This window comes from Folsomia candida, unplaced genomic scaffold (genome assembly GCF_002217175.1).
Source record: "Folsomia candida strain VU population unplaced genomic scaffold, ASM221717v1 Fcan01_Sc006, whole genome shotgun sequence".
NCBI lineage: Eukaryota > Metazoa > Arthropoda > Collembola > Entomobryomorpha > Isotomidae > Folsomia > Folsomia candida.
This window is the reverse complement of record NW_019091198.1, coordinates 846,530-863,677: the sequence shown is the minus strand read 5'-3', so window position 1 is coordinate 863,677 and position 17,148 is coordinate 846,530. Positions and strand designations below refer to the sequence as shown.

Here is a 17,148-nt window from a genome sequence, read left to right as displayed (position 1 = left end):
TTTGACCCAACTGAATGTAATCTATGCATATCTTTCAGAACCGGATCCGAAGCGTAGGAAATCTAGATATCCGACGCGACCCCAGTGTAAGAAGCTTGCAAATGTCCATCATAGAAGTGCCCCCACCACCCCGACTGAATAATGGTGGAATGGGGGGAAGTTCCTCCTCGGGAGAAGGGAGGACATCGTCCTCCATGCGAAATCCACCCACTCCACCCCCACCTCCAAACTGGGCCTCCTTCTGTAGGAAGCAGGGACGGAAGCATTTTCTCGAGATGGAGAGTGTCAACTCTGTGTCGAAGGTGGATCAATTCGCCAGAGTGTTTTTCCCTGTATCCTTCCTCGCCATTAATGTATTCTACTGGTACTCGTATCTCTACAAGAATTCCCCACACTTGTAAAACCTCCTCCAACAACATGTGAAAAGAGACCAATAATCAATGTATCAACCATTCTAAGAAACCATTCTAGAAAAAATGAGTTCAGTCCCAAGAAACCAAAGAGCTGTTCAATAATGTGTTTTTTAAAGACTTGGATAAAAATCATGTCATAATAATATCGTAGAAGTAATAAAAATGAACGGTGATGATCACGACGAGAGTCTGTGGTAATAGGCGTAATACATATTAAATATAGTGGATGGTTGTTATATATGTATCTTAAGCTAAGAATTGTTGTTATATGAATTGCAAGTACAAGTGTAGAGTATTTACTTATTAAATGTAATCTGCATACATAGATGTAAAAAAAGCTCTGGTTGTGGTGCAAATTGTGTTGACATTATCGGCGTCATCAAAGTGGAGAACCGTAAGTAAATATTAGACAGAATTGTGTGAGATACGATATTTTTGTTGCGAGTTTAATACTTTTGTTGCATCCAATTTTAACAACAACAAGGAATTTCATCCGCTTGCTTGACAAGCCGTGTGTGTGTATTTCTGATCTGAAATCCCTAGAATTTAGTTACATTGCATAGTGAGAGTACAATGCCGGCGTGAGTTCAAAGAATTCTCTATGTAAAAGTACCTATGCATGTACATGTGTAGGTGGGAATAGTCTGCAGGTTTCGTCTGATTGTATTTCGCTGAGTATTATATAAATTTTTGAGTCAGTATGCGCAGAGAAATAATTGTGAAGAAGATTAATGTACAAATGCAAGTCATTAAGTATTAATTGTATAATACGAATAAAAGTTTTGGTTGTTGATCGACCAAAAATACATAGTTGTTCATGTGACCTGAAATTGTGTTAGCCTACCCAATATTAGAAACGTTAAATGTACTACCGAGAGCAGGATCGAATGCAATATAGAAATATAGAGATGTGTGTGCGTTTAAACTTTCTCATTAAATGAGACGTGTCATCATCACAATGCTCAGAAATTCATATTTACAAATGGATTTCATTGATTTACAAATATTTTATTGAACTCTTATTTAATTGACAATTGTTACAATGCTTTAAATTTAGAATGTTCCCAATCATATTGAAACAACGGCAAAGCAGTTATAATTCTTTGTAAATTAATTGTCCACAAAATAAATCATGGTTTACAGAGCAAACTTGCGTAACACAGTTGTAATTATCTTCCGATGTTATATTTACATATTTGTAAGAGTGCAATTAACGTTACAAATTTAATAAGGATTTAAACACACTATAATTATTAAGCATTTCCATCCACTCGAATTTTGATTTTGTTTTATTAAAAGATATACGTAACAAATGAAAAAGTTGTCACAGCCTCGAATCAAAATTTGCCCTATTTCTCGGACACTCGTCACTAATGTGGTAGTACATCACCCAGTAGAAAATGTTCAACATTGTGAAAGAAACTGGGAACAAGACCTGAAAGAGAGATCAAATCGAACTTCAGGTTTCAATAAGGGCATAAATGTGGCTGGAGATGGGAAAGATGATAAAGAGAAAGTCAGCCAATACTTTGAAACAATAATGGAAAGAAAAAGGCAAGAGCTTTTTGAGTTCAAGACAAAAACAAGCACTTAGAAGCTAAGATTGTACTTTGAAATAAAGCAAAGAAAAAAGCTACTCCGAGTGAGTTCAACATACTGATTTGTTAAATAATTAAAATTTATGTAATCTTAAACCAAATCACACTACGTTTGTTAAAATGTTGTTCTACGAAATAAAACCTTGTATCAAAACATGGGTAACGTGCAACTTTGCTCCAAATCAAGGAAAACAGGTCATATTTACGCCTCCATAAATCACTTACCCTAGAAATCCGGTCAATTTTGGACACTGAGTTTGTTGAGCTTTCGGCAATCGAGGCTCTCATTCTTTCCCTGCGGAATTCTAATAAATTTCTCGGGTAAATAAATAAGTTGAGCATAATGTTGGAATCCTCATATGCAAGCAGTACTTACCGAGATCAGCAACCACACAGCGAAGAAATTGCCGGAAACAGGACATTTTCCTCTCCGTTTGAGTTTCCTTTGACTCCATGCTTTTCGAGGGTGTCGTCTCGTACACTTCGATGGGATTTCCCCGCCACCCAAAGTGTCCATCTTGCTGTGAATTATTATTTTTTAAACTTATAAAATCCTGTAATGACATAAATTGCTGTCAACAGAACATAAGTGCTTGTTAAATCCCTGAATTGAACGGAAATTGAGAAAATAAGATATGTAAACGAAAACCTTCCGGAACTTTTTTGTTTTGCTTGGTTCTCGGGTCATGTTTGTTATTCCAAGCTCAAAGGTCACATGAAAGTGAAGCGTAAACTCACTCAGCCAAGTAAAAGATCTGTTTGAAGCATTTTTTGGAATTCCCAAAACGTAATTCCTTCCTCCTACCAAAGCAAAACACAACTTGACATACCACGGATTCCTGAACATTGTAAACGACCGAACAGTTGACCTCTGGCACCTTGTGAGATATGGTCCACTCTTCATCGTCGTCTTCATCGACGTCCCATTCGTCCTCCTCGTCCAACCCCAACGTCTCCCCGCTTCCAATCTAGATTCACAGTATATAATCATATATTCTCCTTTATTTTCAGTCATGAATCCATCACCAGCGCATAGTCGCCATCCATGCTTCAAAGTTATCAGCGATTTGCAGGCAACTCAAAAACAAACTAGATTTATGACCTTCGAGTCATAAAAGTTTAAAACGGTTTTGTAACCTTATTTGAAATATCTAAAGTGTGAGCCTCATATTTCAGTCTCTGCCCTCATTAGTTTCTTTGCCTATGTCTGGCGTGCCTGTCATCCTCATCTCAGGACAGGTTATTAGATTACCCAGCTTTAAAATTAATTTCCGAAGAGGATTTCCTCCAAACTAAATTTCACAGTGTAAGCTTTCCATCTAAGTCTTGCTGTAATACCTCCTGTTGAACAATAACAAGAAATTTATGTACCTCGTGTCAAGAAAGCGTTTGCATCTCCATTTTTACATCTATAATCTAGCCGTGGATAAAACAGCTTAATGCATATTACAGATTTTGATAAATAAATAAAACCTGGATGGAATCGCTTAATGGGTGAATCATGAATTCATTGAGGTAGTTCGGTTCAGAAATCTGTTGCATTTACGAAATGAAATTTTGCTTGTGCGGCACCTCAAGTCCTCGTTATGCTCGTGGTTTTGAAGTAAATGGCTCATTTTTTCAGCGGTGGAAGGTTGAAGGTTTATACGGAAGGTTGAAGGTTTTGAAGGTTGGATGAATCAAAAATGAGTAATGATCCGCAGATGAAGTAAATTAAGGTAGATTCTGGAGGCGAAGATGAATGAATCCCGACGTGAATAGAGACACTGCTACCCCATTAAATCGTTTATACGGAGCTGCGTTTCCACAAAGGTGAAACTACTATTTTCCCCTTTCACATAAAATTAGGACATTTTTTTTACATATTAGAAATGTCAAATCGAATATGAAAATCAAGAATCAGATTGAAATCCAGCTTGAGAGGACTTCGGATTAATGCATTTACAATGAGTGGTTGGCTGAGGTTTCATATCCAGAAGATGAGGATGAAATGCAACCTAAACTCGGAGAGTCATTGTGCTCGAGTGAACTAAATGGTGATTTTCTATCTGACATGGACAAGGACAAGCAGTATGCCAACACTGAAAATGAAACTTTCACCGTTCCTTCGTCCCCATAAATCGCACTGCCTTTATCCTTTGTTCACTAGATCGGCTTTCCCCATATCTATCTCAACACAAATAAGTCGACGAGTCTCACTCACCCCACACACCGTGAATTTGCCGTTCGCTTGACTCAAGTTAGCCTTTCACAAAGTATTTACAACGTAAAGATGAAACATCCCCGCAAAATAAATGATGACTAAGTCAATAGGGACCAAAATGGACACAAATAAAGTGACAAATATTAAACAACTGAATTTCTGTGACATTTTCCTCCTACGTATTTACTTACCCATGCATTGAGCATCAAAATGTCATTCGGTTGGGTATAAATTCCCCGTATTTACGTCTTCGTGGTATTAATAGGTCTATAGAAATATGCAAATTGGGATATCCTTGTAGAATTCATAATATTTGGCTTGCATAATTAATTGTTTTTGAATGAACGTCACCACTGCGACTCTGAATTTCCGACCTGCCATTTATATAAATCTTAACTCATTGACTCATTTTAACACCCCTTCTAACACCAAGTTTAAGTCGGTACTTGAAATCCACTTTTTGTAGATTTTCACCTAAAAATCTCTTCGAATGGAAAAGCAAGTTGGAGTGTGTATGTGTCCTTGGGTCCTCTTTGTAAAGCAGTGTGTAACCACTCACTCGAGGTTAAATAGTCGATTCAGTCGACTGAAATCAATTCAACCAACAACGGGACAAGCAGGTAAGACGAGGCTAATTCTCCCAACTGGGCGGAAGTGAATTCAAAGAGATAAAAGTTTACTTTAAGAAATCTGAATAAATTCCAAACTTCGCATGCTACAGATGATGTTTCGAACTTAAAAATCCCAGTTTTTCAATTCAGTCAGACCAGACTCGACCAGACCAGAAGACACAAAGAGTCTTGTTCTGCACAGAGAATTCCAATATCATATGACACCACAGACCAGAACGTATAATCGTCATCGTCTCATATTTCCATTCATATTGGGCCTCAAAACACGTGCACTTTCACATCTTCCTCCTCCTCCAAAGTGTAGCAGCAGGAAATACTTTCTCCGCAAAAAAAAAGATATTTTATTTATTTCATATTTTAAAGTTTTTAAAAAACTTAATGCACATTCTCGAATCGAACATGGACACAGTATCCGCACACAAATACGAATATGTGAATCGTCCGCACGGACGCGAATCTAGAGTCAGGGTTGAATTTAATAGAACGTACATATCACACACTTTCACCACTACCCAAACCACCAACCCCATCCGGATTTCCTGGACTGAGTGCATTCGAGAGGAAAGCAGACTGAGTGAGGAGTTGGCTGGTGGATGCAATAGTTTTGAAGAAGGAAAGTTTTAAACGGAGTTTTGACCAGCTCTTTATTCGGTCCCAGTTGGAGTATAAGTAAGTGGATGGAAGTAAACAATCCATCGTCTAGAAACCTTGCGAGGAGTGAAATCTGAGCTTTGGCTGCATACTAAGAATCGAGTGTTGAAAGAAGTAGTGCCCATTTGTTCTTTTACAGAATGATTATATCCGCATAGAACAAGGAACTGGATAAGAATACAATATGCATATGCAGAGACAAGGAACTTTCAGTGTCTCAAATCTGCATTTCATGAAAACAATTGTAACTGGGGCAAATTTAATGTGTGAAGCTAGTAATCTTACAGGTGTTTTCAGTGCAAGAAATTAGTCATGAAATGAATCAAGTTTTGTACAACAAAGTAAAATTGTGTAGCCAAGAATTTAGTTTTTGTAAAGTTTTTCACGGAACAGGAAGAAATTGCGAGCAAATTTGCTTTCCTCGTAATGATTTTGAACTTGCAATTTAATTAGATACATTGGAAGTCAAGTAATAAATCATGGACTTGAAGATGAGAATTTCATTAAATCTAGGTACATTATCCTCAATCTTGCATCTGTAAAATTGATGTTATATTGTCTTATTTTTCATTAGAATTGTTCATTTTCCATATCAAATGCACTGCTTTCTCTTTACTACGGCATCGTTGTCCCATTGCATAGCTTGGCATGAACTCTAGTAAATTAAACTCCTCTACTACATATCCAGCCAATTACAATACAATACAAGCCAATTTACAGCCTAGATAGACAGCCGTTGAATTAATATACTCACATTTGACGTGCTTTCTCTCAAAGAAATTTCTCGAGACCAAGCAGACAACAAGCTCAACTTTTACTTTTATTAAGATCCTGGTACACATTTTGGACACGACGACCAGCACTTTGTTTGGTTCCTTCGACTTTATTGAGAGCAAACAGAGGGGAACCGAACGATGCGATGATGGGGCAACGGAGATCATGCTGCTCTGTACAACTTGAACATGAATAAAGACATCAAACAGCGAATAAATAAGTATGAATGCGAAGCACAGCAACATCAAAATGATTTTTATTGAAACGTCATCCCAAGGACGAAGTCAATTTCCGTCGCATTTTTCAAAACGAGGATTCATTCCAGTTCTTACGGTCTTCATTCTCAACGAGAAGAACAAGAAAAAAGTTGTGCTAACAAACTAATGGAAGAGCAAATAATACTAATAAGAACATTCCCCAACCAACCACCACTCACACTTTCACACCCATTTCTTCAACTTCACGGTAAAAACCTAATCCCCATTTCCATCCGTTTTGTGATATTGTTAACATTTATTAATACGAGGGAATGATGGAAGATGCTGATGGAAGAATTTTCGGATACTTTATAATCGGATCAATTTATGTGATGGCAAGGCAGACAAGTTTCAAGGTTTTGCTGTAACAAGGTCTTTGGTATAAAATATGAATGCATCATAATTCATAGCCCTATATACACATAAATAACTTTAGGAGAGAAAGTATGGGCGATATTTGTGTAAAGCATTTTACTTTCTACTAAATTGTAAAGTTAAGATAAATTGAGGACGCTGTTGGAATTTTCCTACATGAAGGGTAACAGTTTTAGCAGCATAATGTACATTATGCTACTAAAACTGCTCCGCTGCATACATTCTCTAAAATATAATGGAGTCGGATGTAGATTCATAATGTCAGTTCTCTGTCACTTTCTCCCCCAAACTTGAATTCCTTATTTGCTTGGGTTGGAGGATTATTAATTGCCCAGTCGCAGTTGTCTTTCTTGTGCGTATGGGGCCCATTTTCGTAAAACTATCTATTTCCGTCTCCTCCTGCTTTCACCAAATACTCGAATTGTACATAAACCTATGCCTCTCACATATCAGCATATTGCGTATCCTATTGCTCAGCACTTTTGTTCTTTGAAGGAATTACACGCGTATTAATTACTAAGAATATAATTAGCTTGTCACTTTCGAAACCAGAAATTAAATGTAGTGCGTTTCGAGATGATGACATAAAATGGCAGCAACATCGGCACAATTTCATTCTCCGGAGATGTGTATACCTTTCAAAATGAGAGAAAGTAGCTGAATAATGATCAAAGATTCCATATTATGCACTTGACTCTGTACGAGGAGGAGGAGGAAGTAAGTACGGAAAATCGCCTCTTGTCAGCCGATTGATATTATAGCCGACCATGACTGACTACAGTATCCATACCCTCCCACCAGCCAAATCAAAGTCTCATCTGATCCTATCTTGTCTGTTCGTGGGTTTTAGCAAATCCTACATCTTATCCTGTCTCGAGATTTGGATTGCATTGTTGTAAGTGGACGGACGCGGATGGGGAGAAAGTAGAAGAAGAGAGGTTCGTTCCCTGATTGATTTTTCATTTCATCCGACATCACTCTGCCTCTTTCTTCCGTGTGTGGATTTCATTTCATGTAAGACACTTATGGATTTGTGGTGAAAGGGAACATAATAATGCAAGATAAAAGCTCGCTCGCTACCAGAGCGGCACATACAATCGTATGCAAAATACGTACTCAACCACACACAGCACAGCAGCACATGTACAAATATCAAGCCAAATCAGTCACTGATTCTGCAAGGACAGCATTCTTATTATTGCTCTGCTTCTTCTGCAGCAGATGCAAACGGAATGCAATTGTGTGCAGAAAAGAAAGAAGAAAAGCTGGATCATCAGTTGAATACCCATCGCTTCGCTACGAGTGAGCCATGATACATACACATGTACTCACATTACAGTCGGCGTACGTACATTCACACCGGAAAAAAACAGAGACGAGCAGGAAATTAGTCTAGCTAGTCCTACTCTCATGCTTCACAGAGTAAGTAATTATGTAATATACGTTATGGTGGCTCGTGTTTCAGACATGTTTCAGACTGGCATTTCCAAACTTTCCAATTTCATCTCCCAGTAATTTTAATGGTATGATAATCGACTGTGATTGTCTGTCATACATACATACGTGGTGCACAGGTAAATGATGCTCACCTCTTCTGCTCATGACATTGCACATCTGATTCTGACTCTAGGAGAAAGTTATAACAGACAGAGAGACAGGGACAGAGAGGCGCATTTGAGCTTTTTGTGATTTACCCATGTGTACAAATTGGAGACAAAAAAGGAATTAAAGTTCCACACAATCCTCGCTCACTCACCTTTGTGAAGTAATGAACTCCCGAAAACTCCAACAATGTGGCCATACAATATCCAAAGCATGCCAGCAGAAACCAGTCCAAGGCAGTTGCGTAATGAACTTTGGGTAAATCAGTTCGCGAGTCGAGAGAGATTGTTGAGAGGGTCAGAACGGCTGTGATTCCTGCGGAACAATGAAATATCTCGGTGAATTAATTATTATATGGACGTAGAGTTAAGTAAGTATAAATCTGATATCAAGCGGTGTACGCACCCAGTCCCACCCGGTCACTTGTGGCTTCCCTGTTCTAAGAACAAATCCAAAGTTAGGTTTTTGAACAGTAGGTAAATATATCATCATAAGAATAAAAAAATAATGATTAAAATGCAGAATGGTTGCTTACGATCCAAAATGATACCCAGGAAAGGACCACAATCAGGACACAGGGGACATACACTTGTATCAAAAAGTATCCTGCATGTCGTTCCAGGTTGAAGTTTACTTGAAGCACGGAATACAACCCCGGAGGTAAATTGGTCTTTCCTGAGACAAGCAAAGTGTGATAACATGTCTCTGTGATTCCAAGCATTGATAACATAGCAAGCCAACTTCTTACCCTCTTTCCTGATCAGAGTTAGATTTTGATATGGAGAACTAGTCAGGTCAAATTGGGACAGCGTCATCCCAGCGACAAATGCAACCCCTGACTTGTCCCAGTGGTAAACAATATGCTGAGAAGTGTAGGCATCTAATAAGCAGATTGAAAACATGGAAATTGAATGTGCACTGTGCGTCACTTGAATAATTCTGATTCTAATTAAACAAAGTAATAGTAGATGATTGATAAGATGACAACAAATTACATGTTCACGCACAATGCATGAGGATACTTGAATATTTTATATCTATTAGAAAAATGTGCGACACGATATTGTACCTCATTTCCCAAATTCATCACCAGCCGTCGTAATACACAAAAAGTATAAGTGGGCACTCAAAATGTTGTTGTTAACTGAACATTTTTTTCCTAAAAAACCGACATTTCTCTAAAAAGAAAACACTTGACAGATCGCGGTGCACAGATTACAATGTTTACTCATTAAAAATGTATGAGCATGTCACCCATCTCTGTCACAAATTGTGTTGTACGTGACACTAGATTTCCAGTGAAATATTGTGCCAGAGTTACTCGGAAAAGGGATGAAATATTATGTACGTATGTCTACGAACGAACAGGTTCAAGTCAGAATTGCTTGACAAAATCATCTCATCTTTATATACAAGTTTGGCTACAATTTTTAATACAGAAAATACAATTTCTAACCAAATGCCAGGTTTCTCGAATCGGATGAAAGTTGTGGAAACAAGTCCAGAAAACTTATCTGATGGGTTATGATTAAAATACGAAAATTTCTTGCAACTTACAACTGCCAATAATTAGAGGACAAGATTGCGTGTCCATTGGAAAGTTCCTCAAGCACATTGGACATTTCGCCTTAATGGTCAACCTGAAAGATAAGTATTATTCTCAAATCATAAATATTAGTCTTCTCTACCAAATCTGTGCATCAACTACGAAGGAAGTTATCAACGACGATTAAGCGATAGGCAGAAAAAGGAAAACGATAAAAACATAGTATCATTTCCGCATTATTTTGATACCTTTCTGTATTCATGTTGGACAAAAAATGAGAAAATATTGGCATTTGATCCTGATCGACACTCAACCACGAGTGATTGAATAGCTCCTTCACTTTCCTCGGCTAATTTACCCTTTAATAGGCAGTAGCACTACACAGGCTGCCTTGCCCATTCATTCGTCTCTTCTCAAGAGATATATATTATGCTCTCCTGCTGTGTGTTCTGGTCTGATGGAGAGAGACATCTCAAAAGAAGAGCTGACAGCATATACTTACATCCACACCGCTAAATACGCAGACAATAAGACGAGAAAGCTAGCTTTCACTTTCCTCCTCCTTCCCCGCCCAATAGGACATAACAACAAGAAAGAAAGGTGATGGGAATGTGTGTAACTCCCTCAAAGTAAATAAGCCATTTGGATAAGAGGCTGTATACGCGATAGGCAACGGTCTCATCTCCTCACTTTTTTTATCTCAACAACACTGACAGCACAAAACAGTCGTGGTAGTAGATTGTGCTTTCACTTAAGTGGGGAATTACATGAAGTAGGAGGAAAGTGAAATGGAGGGGGTTCCGTTCCTCATTTGGTTGAATAACTACGATCCAACCATCATGATACGAGGAGAAAATCGACTAGTTGGGCAGATTGGGGAAAATGAGACAGGGTTCGTCTGCTGCCCGTTGCACAACCAGTTTTCCAATAAAAATGGCATTTGTGAATTGGATTCCATTTTTGGAATAATAAGAGTACCAAAAAGTATGTTATTGCAGAGCAAATATCTCTGTGGGAGGGAAAAAGACTCAGTTTGGCCTCATTTACATCACGAAGTATACGAGAGCGGGAGATTTTCCATCCCAGAGAAATAATTTCTTTACAATATCTTGCACCACCACCAGCACATACAAAGGAAACAGCACAACAGGGAATCAATTTAGATGGTCGGACGAACTGACCAGCAGCAGCGGAGAGTCTCACCTCATGGAGTAAAGAATGTCTCCTTCCTGACTTATGCGGAGCAGCTTGTTAGGAACGGTGATGGTATGCACGTACGAGTTCTTCCCATTGTGAAAGTAAGTATCTGGTCGCCAGAGCCTCTCCAACATCTTAATGTTCAGGCTCAGCTTGTCCACTGGACCACGAAAACTGAGCCGAGGGTCACGCCACGACTGAATGGAAAACAATCACCACGGAAAAGAGAAAGCCATGAAAACAGGTGGAAATAAAGTTAATCAATCCAGTACTGGATAGTTTGGGGCGTGTACGTATGCACCTCACCTGACGAAAGTAACAATCCATTGAGTAGTCCTACAGAGTTAATAAAGGAAACAAAGAGAAATTCAATTAGATTGTCAAGAGAGAAGCAAATGGGCACGTTTTAGTGAAATCTTGCTACTTTAAAAAGTTTTAGAGAAATTTGCACCACTTTTTTGGGATGTAGTTTAATTTTTCTGGGCACTGGAAGTGTATGCAATTATTGAATAAGTTATATGGATTCCGATCTCTCACTTTCACCGTCTTTCAGGAACTCCATTTAGACTTGTGCAATTACACGAGAAACCTTACACGGAAGAACAATGCAAAAAAACTGTCTGATTTAAATCTTATGATTTAAATATAATAAGATTTAAATCTTAATTTAATTTGGATATTGTTAAACACTTAATTATCAGTTAGATTGAGAGGAATATACCAAAATTATAAAATTGATTTAATAAATTGCCTGTACTTACCATATCTAGCTCTGAAATAGGCCCCATCGACTTTATAAGAATATTTGTCCTAATTGTGGTCGGTCTCCCTGTCCCAAAAATAGAAAATGTTTTAATTTAGTGCAATAATTAGTATAACTTGCGAGCTAATACGAGTCAATCCTAATTACTTAGCCAGTACTACATAACTACACAACTGTGGCTCCATTAAGGCAACAATTGTACAAAGTCCCTCATTCTTTTCATCCCACTCTTGTCATATCATAAACAGGATTTGAAAAGTCATCATAATTTTCCAACTTGACAAATAAAGTCTCCAGAAGAACAAATGCAGCAATCTCACCCATTCAATTCAATTACAACCACAGCTTTTACACTTGCGGCCAAAATCCTTCTAATAAATTGATAAGCGCTTTCAAATAAAACTGCCAAATGCTGCAATATTGTTTAAGACATATGATATTTTTACATTGTTGTCTCATTCATGTGGTGCCATTAATATTTATGATAATATTTATGTAAGTAGCTGGAAACTTTGTTTTATTTTTCATCCAGCCCAAAAGCGCAGAGTGCTATTATGCCGTTCGTCATGTTTATTTAACTGATTTTGTCGCTTTGTCCGTACTACATTTAATTGATATTGGACATTCATTTATGTTCATCTAAGCTGGCTGCAAAATGTTATGTCTACTCATTAAATGATCAAGTTTGGCGGTCATTGAATGCAAAAAATTGCAAAAAGTTCACGGCATGGAAAATGGCAACACTACTTGACACATAAATACTTAAGTGGATCGATAAATTTTTATTACATTGAAATATTTGGGGCTAAGTGAAGCTGAAGGGGTTCGGTGTATATACGAACGAATATAGCTCCACGTGAAGCAGTTCCGAGATAATGAGACAATCTGTGGGTGCAATATTTCAGTGGTATTAGTGGTGTGTCAGTCAGTTTGATCTCATTCACTTCACGGGAAAAGTGACACTACTCATTTTTTGGGCAAAGAAACCCTTCACTTTTATGACATCCTCTCAAAAACTCGGTGGAACGCTATTATATAAGCACATCAACATCGACGGCTGGAGCACGTTAAATTTTTGCAGGATGTTAAAAGGAAAGTTTATGATAGTAATTAGTGATGCTCTATTTCTCAATTACAAGCTTGTTAAATAATAATTAATACTTTGACACGAATTTCTAAAAAGCATGGTTTTAATTGTGCAAATAGAATAAGCTGGGATACTTTATGTGTAAAGAATTCAGGAACGAAAGAGGATTGCAAAATTCTTTTGGTAAAAGTTCAACAAAGAAAATGAAAGAAAACTTAAATAATGCACTTATGCAATCATAATTTTGATTGCCTAAATCTATACTGGTGATAATTTTATGTAATATACGAGTTTTTAATGGAAAATGAAATACATAAACTAAAGGCGATACCAGTTACTGAAACCATTGTAATACCACCATGAGCATATATCAGATTATAAATATTCCCACGAATCTCAGCTTTAAAAACAATAAAATGTACTGGAGAATTTCAAAATAACACAAATTGTAGTCTACTCACAGTAAAAAAAAGTAACTACCATTTGAGCAATTCAATTCACAAAGTCACACCTTTGCAGTTAAGTAACATTGCAGACGGACAATCTCGACGGATGGAGAATATTAGAACTTCTCCAAGAACATTTTGATGCCTGAGGGATATCTGCATCAGCTTTTTTAATGTCCGGCCACAGACCTCAATATTTGATCACGTCCATTTTCCTCTTTGGTGAGATTTTTTATAGTCTGGGCGACGACGGGAGGAAGGATAACTGAGAAATTGGAACGTTTCAGAAGAACACCACCTCTAGCTGTCATTTCCTACTTTGTTTGTGGTACAGTCGTCGATAGTTCGTTATATCTTCTCGCATCCTCACTAAAACCTCTCCTCAGCTCTGAGCAATGTGGACAGAAAAGTGTCAAATACGGACCAAAGTAGTACAAATATTCTCATTCTTGTTCTCTGACAACTGACAGTTCTTTACCACTTTGTGTGCAATGAGTGAAGGCCACCGGAAACTTTACATGGTTAAATGAAATTATTACTGGATTTGATGAAATTTTAGCTCCTGCAGTTCAACTTCGTACTTTGCAAGTGCATTGTGCAAATCTCATGCGAAATTTTAGCCATGATACCAGCACTCTACTTACTTTTAAAATTTCACATGTTATTACATCTTCATTCTTAAGTGTACCGTTGAGTGTGGGTGGTTACTTCCGGAAACTTGAATACAATTTCAACTCCGCGTTCTCAGATAAAGTGATTGATTATGATTATTTGATTAACACATAAATTTTTGATATTCTACGTTGAGCTTCCCAAAAAAGAACTGAGTTTGTGGTTGCACTCTTTGGTTTTTTATTTCCTGGTGAGGGTAAAGAAATCGCAATATGATTCGCTCATTGACTAGGCGGAGTGAAAGCTTGGGGAGAGGAAAGTGAATAAAAGTGGTCGAATAAATAAGTTCGCGGAGAGATTGGCAGTCTGGTCAGGTGCTTAATGGTTAATCGTGATTGAATGAGTAAAGCGTTGGAAATCATACGAATCATGCACTTTCTCCAAACAACACCATGTACAAATAAGTAAGTCAAAACTACTACATACTCGCCGATTTCGTGCATGAGAAAATACACGGAATAATAAAGCAAGTTGTCCGCACAATCTTAAAAATATATAATTCTGCCAGTTTTCAGTTCTATTTTCATCCCAGCTTTCAGTTCAAGTACACATTTTTTATTCTACGCACTTCCGCATGGTCAAGCATTTTGAAAATTTGTCCTGAGTAAAACGGTTCAACATTTTTATTCCCACCAAAGTGCAACCAAACCAAACCCCAAGTCGAAGTAAATTGACATTTGCCCACAGTTTGAATACACCCAGAAAAATTAGGAATTGGCTGCGGATTTAAACTCAAGATCAGACTTTACTGAAAGAAAGAACTTGCCCTCATTTTAATTGGTTTCTCATTGAATCAAAACTTTGTAAGTCCATTATTTCAAGATGGAAATCCATTTATAAGAGTCAACACTTTGCCTAATTCAATCCAGTTGTGAATTAACTCTTGGATTTGATTGTTCTTTTGATTCTACTCGGCTATGCTCTTAATGACTGACTGGGTGTTGAAACCAGACGTGGGTTATCATGCATAGCAGGCAGTCAGTCAGTCACATCCTTGGATAAAACTTATTGAATTGAAAAAAGTGAAAACAAAAACGAGTAAATGAATGCCCACTTAACATTGTAATTACTTTCACTTTGTTGGGATTAATGAAATTAGTGGGTCATGGACAAGTGGGTTTTGTTGTTCTGATTAAGAACTAGTCAATTCAAGCTTCTTAATATTTCAAGGTTCTTAATTCTCACTAGTGCAAATAAATACAAAAGACAAGAACTCACCCTCTTGATAGTTGGGATGCTGCGAGTTGTCGTAATCCTTAAGTAATAAGTCCAATATTTGAGTAATGTTTTTGAACAGGAGATCATTACTCCCTTCTCCGCCTCCCTGTGTCGCCACGGCCATGTCGTCAACCCTTCAACCAAGAAAGTCATCAGTAAAACACACAAAGTTCAATTCCCTCCATCCACCTCTTTTTAGTTCTTACCACAAAAAATATAAAAACGTAAGGTGAGCACAGATCAAGATTTTCATCCTTCAGCAAAACGTATAAGCCGGGACGACTACTTTACAACCCCCGTTACAATTATGTAGAACAACTGAGTGAGACACTAACTATTGAGTGAGATGTAGTATTTCAATTTACAATTGTTGAAATTTGTTGATAACCCGCGACACATTATGATAAGCAGACTGTAAAAGTGGTGTGTTCCAGACTGATGATGACTGAGGTTTGGGGATGAGAATCTCAACCAGAGTCGTCTCACTCTCCTCGTTTTAGCAGATCAAACTTAAGCACGGAGAGAGCGGAGGATGGAGAAAGTTGAGAGTTGTTGAGCAGGTGAGAGCCTCGCCGTCCTCACTCTGCGTCCTCATATGAAAGTACGTACCTAGAAAGGACGTATCTCCACAGCCAACCAAGTCTGCAGGGCCCACGGAACAAGAGTTGCAGTTCATCTGCTAAAATAAGTAGCAGGAGGAGAACACACGATGAGACTGTAAGTAATTGTGTGTGTGTGGGTGAGAGAAAGTCGAGTGGATGGATATTATGCATGGGTTGTGCCGGTGCAGTGCAAAAGCACGCGTTCATTATGATAGTTGTCATCCTTCCGGCTTCAGGACATGGGGGTGAAGTTGGGCAACAACAATCGACATTATGAAATGGTTCCAGTCTTGCTGAAATGATGTTACGTAACTAAATATGATATCCTGCATATAACAAACATTTACTTATGATTTAATAATTGAATCCAACTACATACATACAAACGCTGTTTACGTACAACTTGAGGTGACAAATGTAACGATTGCCGTTTGACTGGGTCGCCATATGTGAAAAAGAGGTGACGAACTACCATGATCTTGCTCTCAATAATCTAATTTATGCTAATCCAAGCAAGCATACTTTTTTACAAAGTATTATTCAGTACGTACAAAAATGTGTAGAAAACATGGTGACCATGAAAGCGCGACGTCTCCTCATTTCCCCGTTCACTTTTACGAAGACTTATCAAGACTCGTTAAGATAACTCAAAGTGGGCATACATATTAAGATTGTGATTATCGTGAGTGTGTGGATGAGCGTTTATCTCGCGTGGTGGTGGTTGTTAAAAGACGGTCCATATTTATACAGCACATTTCTGGAGAAAGTTTCCATCTTTTTTTTAGGTGGCTAGCACACCGAGGGTTGACGGCAGTCAGGTTTTCGTATACAGATTAGATTCGTCTCCTCCGGTCCTCGCTTGTTGTTGTGACTCTTTTCTTTTCATGGTTGGACGTAGTGTAGGGCCCGGATCGGAAAAGATGAGAAAAAAATCCTCTATAAGCCAGCTTCCGGTTGGTTCTGAGGTTAAGACACAGATAATTGAATTTTTTCTCTATACGATACTCTTAAAAAACCAAAGGAAAAACATGAGCCAAACTAAAACCTGCTTCGTTTTTTTACCACCTAACCGGATGAACACGGGTGACTCTTTTTTTATATGTATACATTAT

At 37.9% G+C, this 17,148-nt stretch overlaps 2 protein-coding genes and 1 long non-coding RNA gene across 11 annotated transcripts in view; 2 read left to right on the top strand and 1 right to left on the bottom strand.

The window, feature by feature from the left end:
• The window catches only part of LOC110850880 (gamma-aminobutyric acid receptor alpha-like), a 20,107-nt gene extending 18,545 nt beyond the window's left edge, over positions 1–1,562 (top strand). For all 8 annotated transcript variants that reach the window (XM_035852608.1, XM_035852611.1, XM_035852614.1 and 5 more), the window contains one exon: positions 39–1,562. In XM_035852608.1, the coding sequence (XP_035708501.1) occupies positions 39–401 (363 nt within the window). In that variant the 3' untranslated portion in view covers positions 402–1,562. The remainder of the gene's footprint in view (positions 1–38) is intronic.
• LOC110850879 (gamma-aminobutyric acid receptor alpha-like) lies at positions 1,387–17,076 on the bottom strand. Of its 2 annotated transcripts, XM_022098476.2 has the most exons (14): positions 15,641–17,076; positions 15,435–15,568; positions 12,010–12,077; positions 11,555–11,584; positions 11,255–11,445; positions 10,063–10,145; positions 9,254–9,385; positions 9,041–9,180; positions 8,911–8,944; positions 8,660–8,820; positions 2,842–2,979; positions 2,388–2,532; positions 2,237–2,316; positions 1,387–1,848 (listed from the first exon to the last, which is right to left on the bottom strand). In XM_022098476.2, the coding sequence occupies exons 1-14, from the start codon at positions 15,685–15,687 to the stop codon at positions 1,738–1,740; spliced, it is 1,494 nt and encodes a 497-aa protein (XP_021954168.2). In that variant the 5' UTR covers positions 15,688–17,076; the 3' UTR covers positions 1,387–1,737. The 2 variants fall into 2 exon arrangements, with proteins under 2 accessions (XP_021954168.2, XP_035708508.1); XM_035852615.1 differs by lacking the exons at positions 15,435–15,568; positions 15,641–17,076 and adding an exon at positions 13,579–13,661.
• Positions 14,148–15,569, top strand: LOC118435993. Its single transcript, XR_004835108.1, has 2 exons — positions 14,148–14,620; positions 15,514–15,569. It is a non-coding gene; the product is annotated as an uncharacterized LOC118435993 (long non-coding RNA).
• Positions 17,077–17,148: the final 72 nt, after the last annotated feature.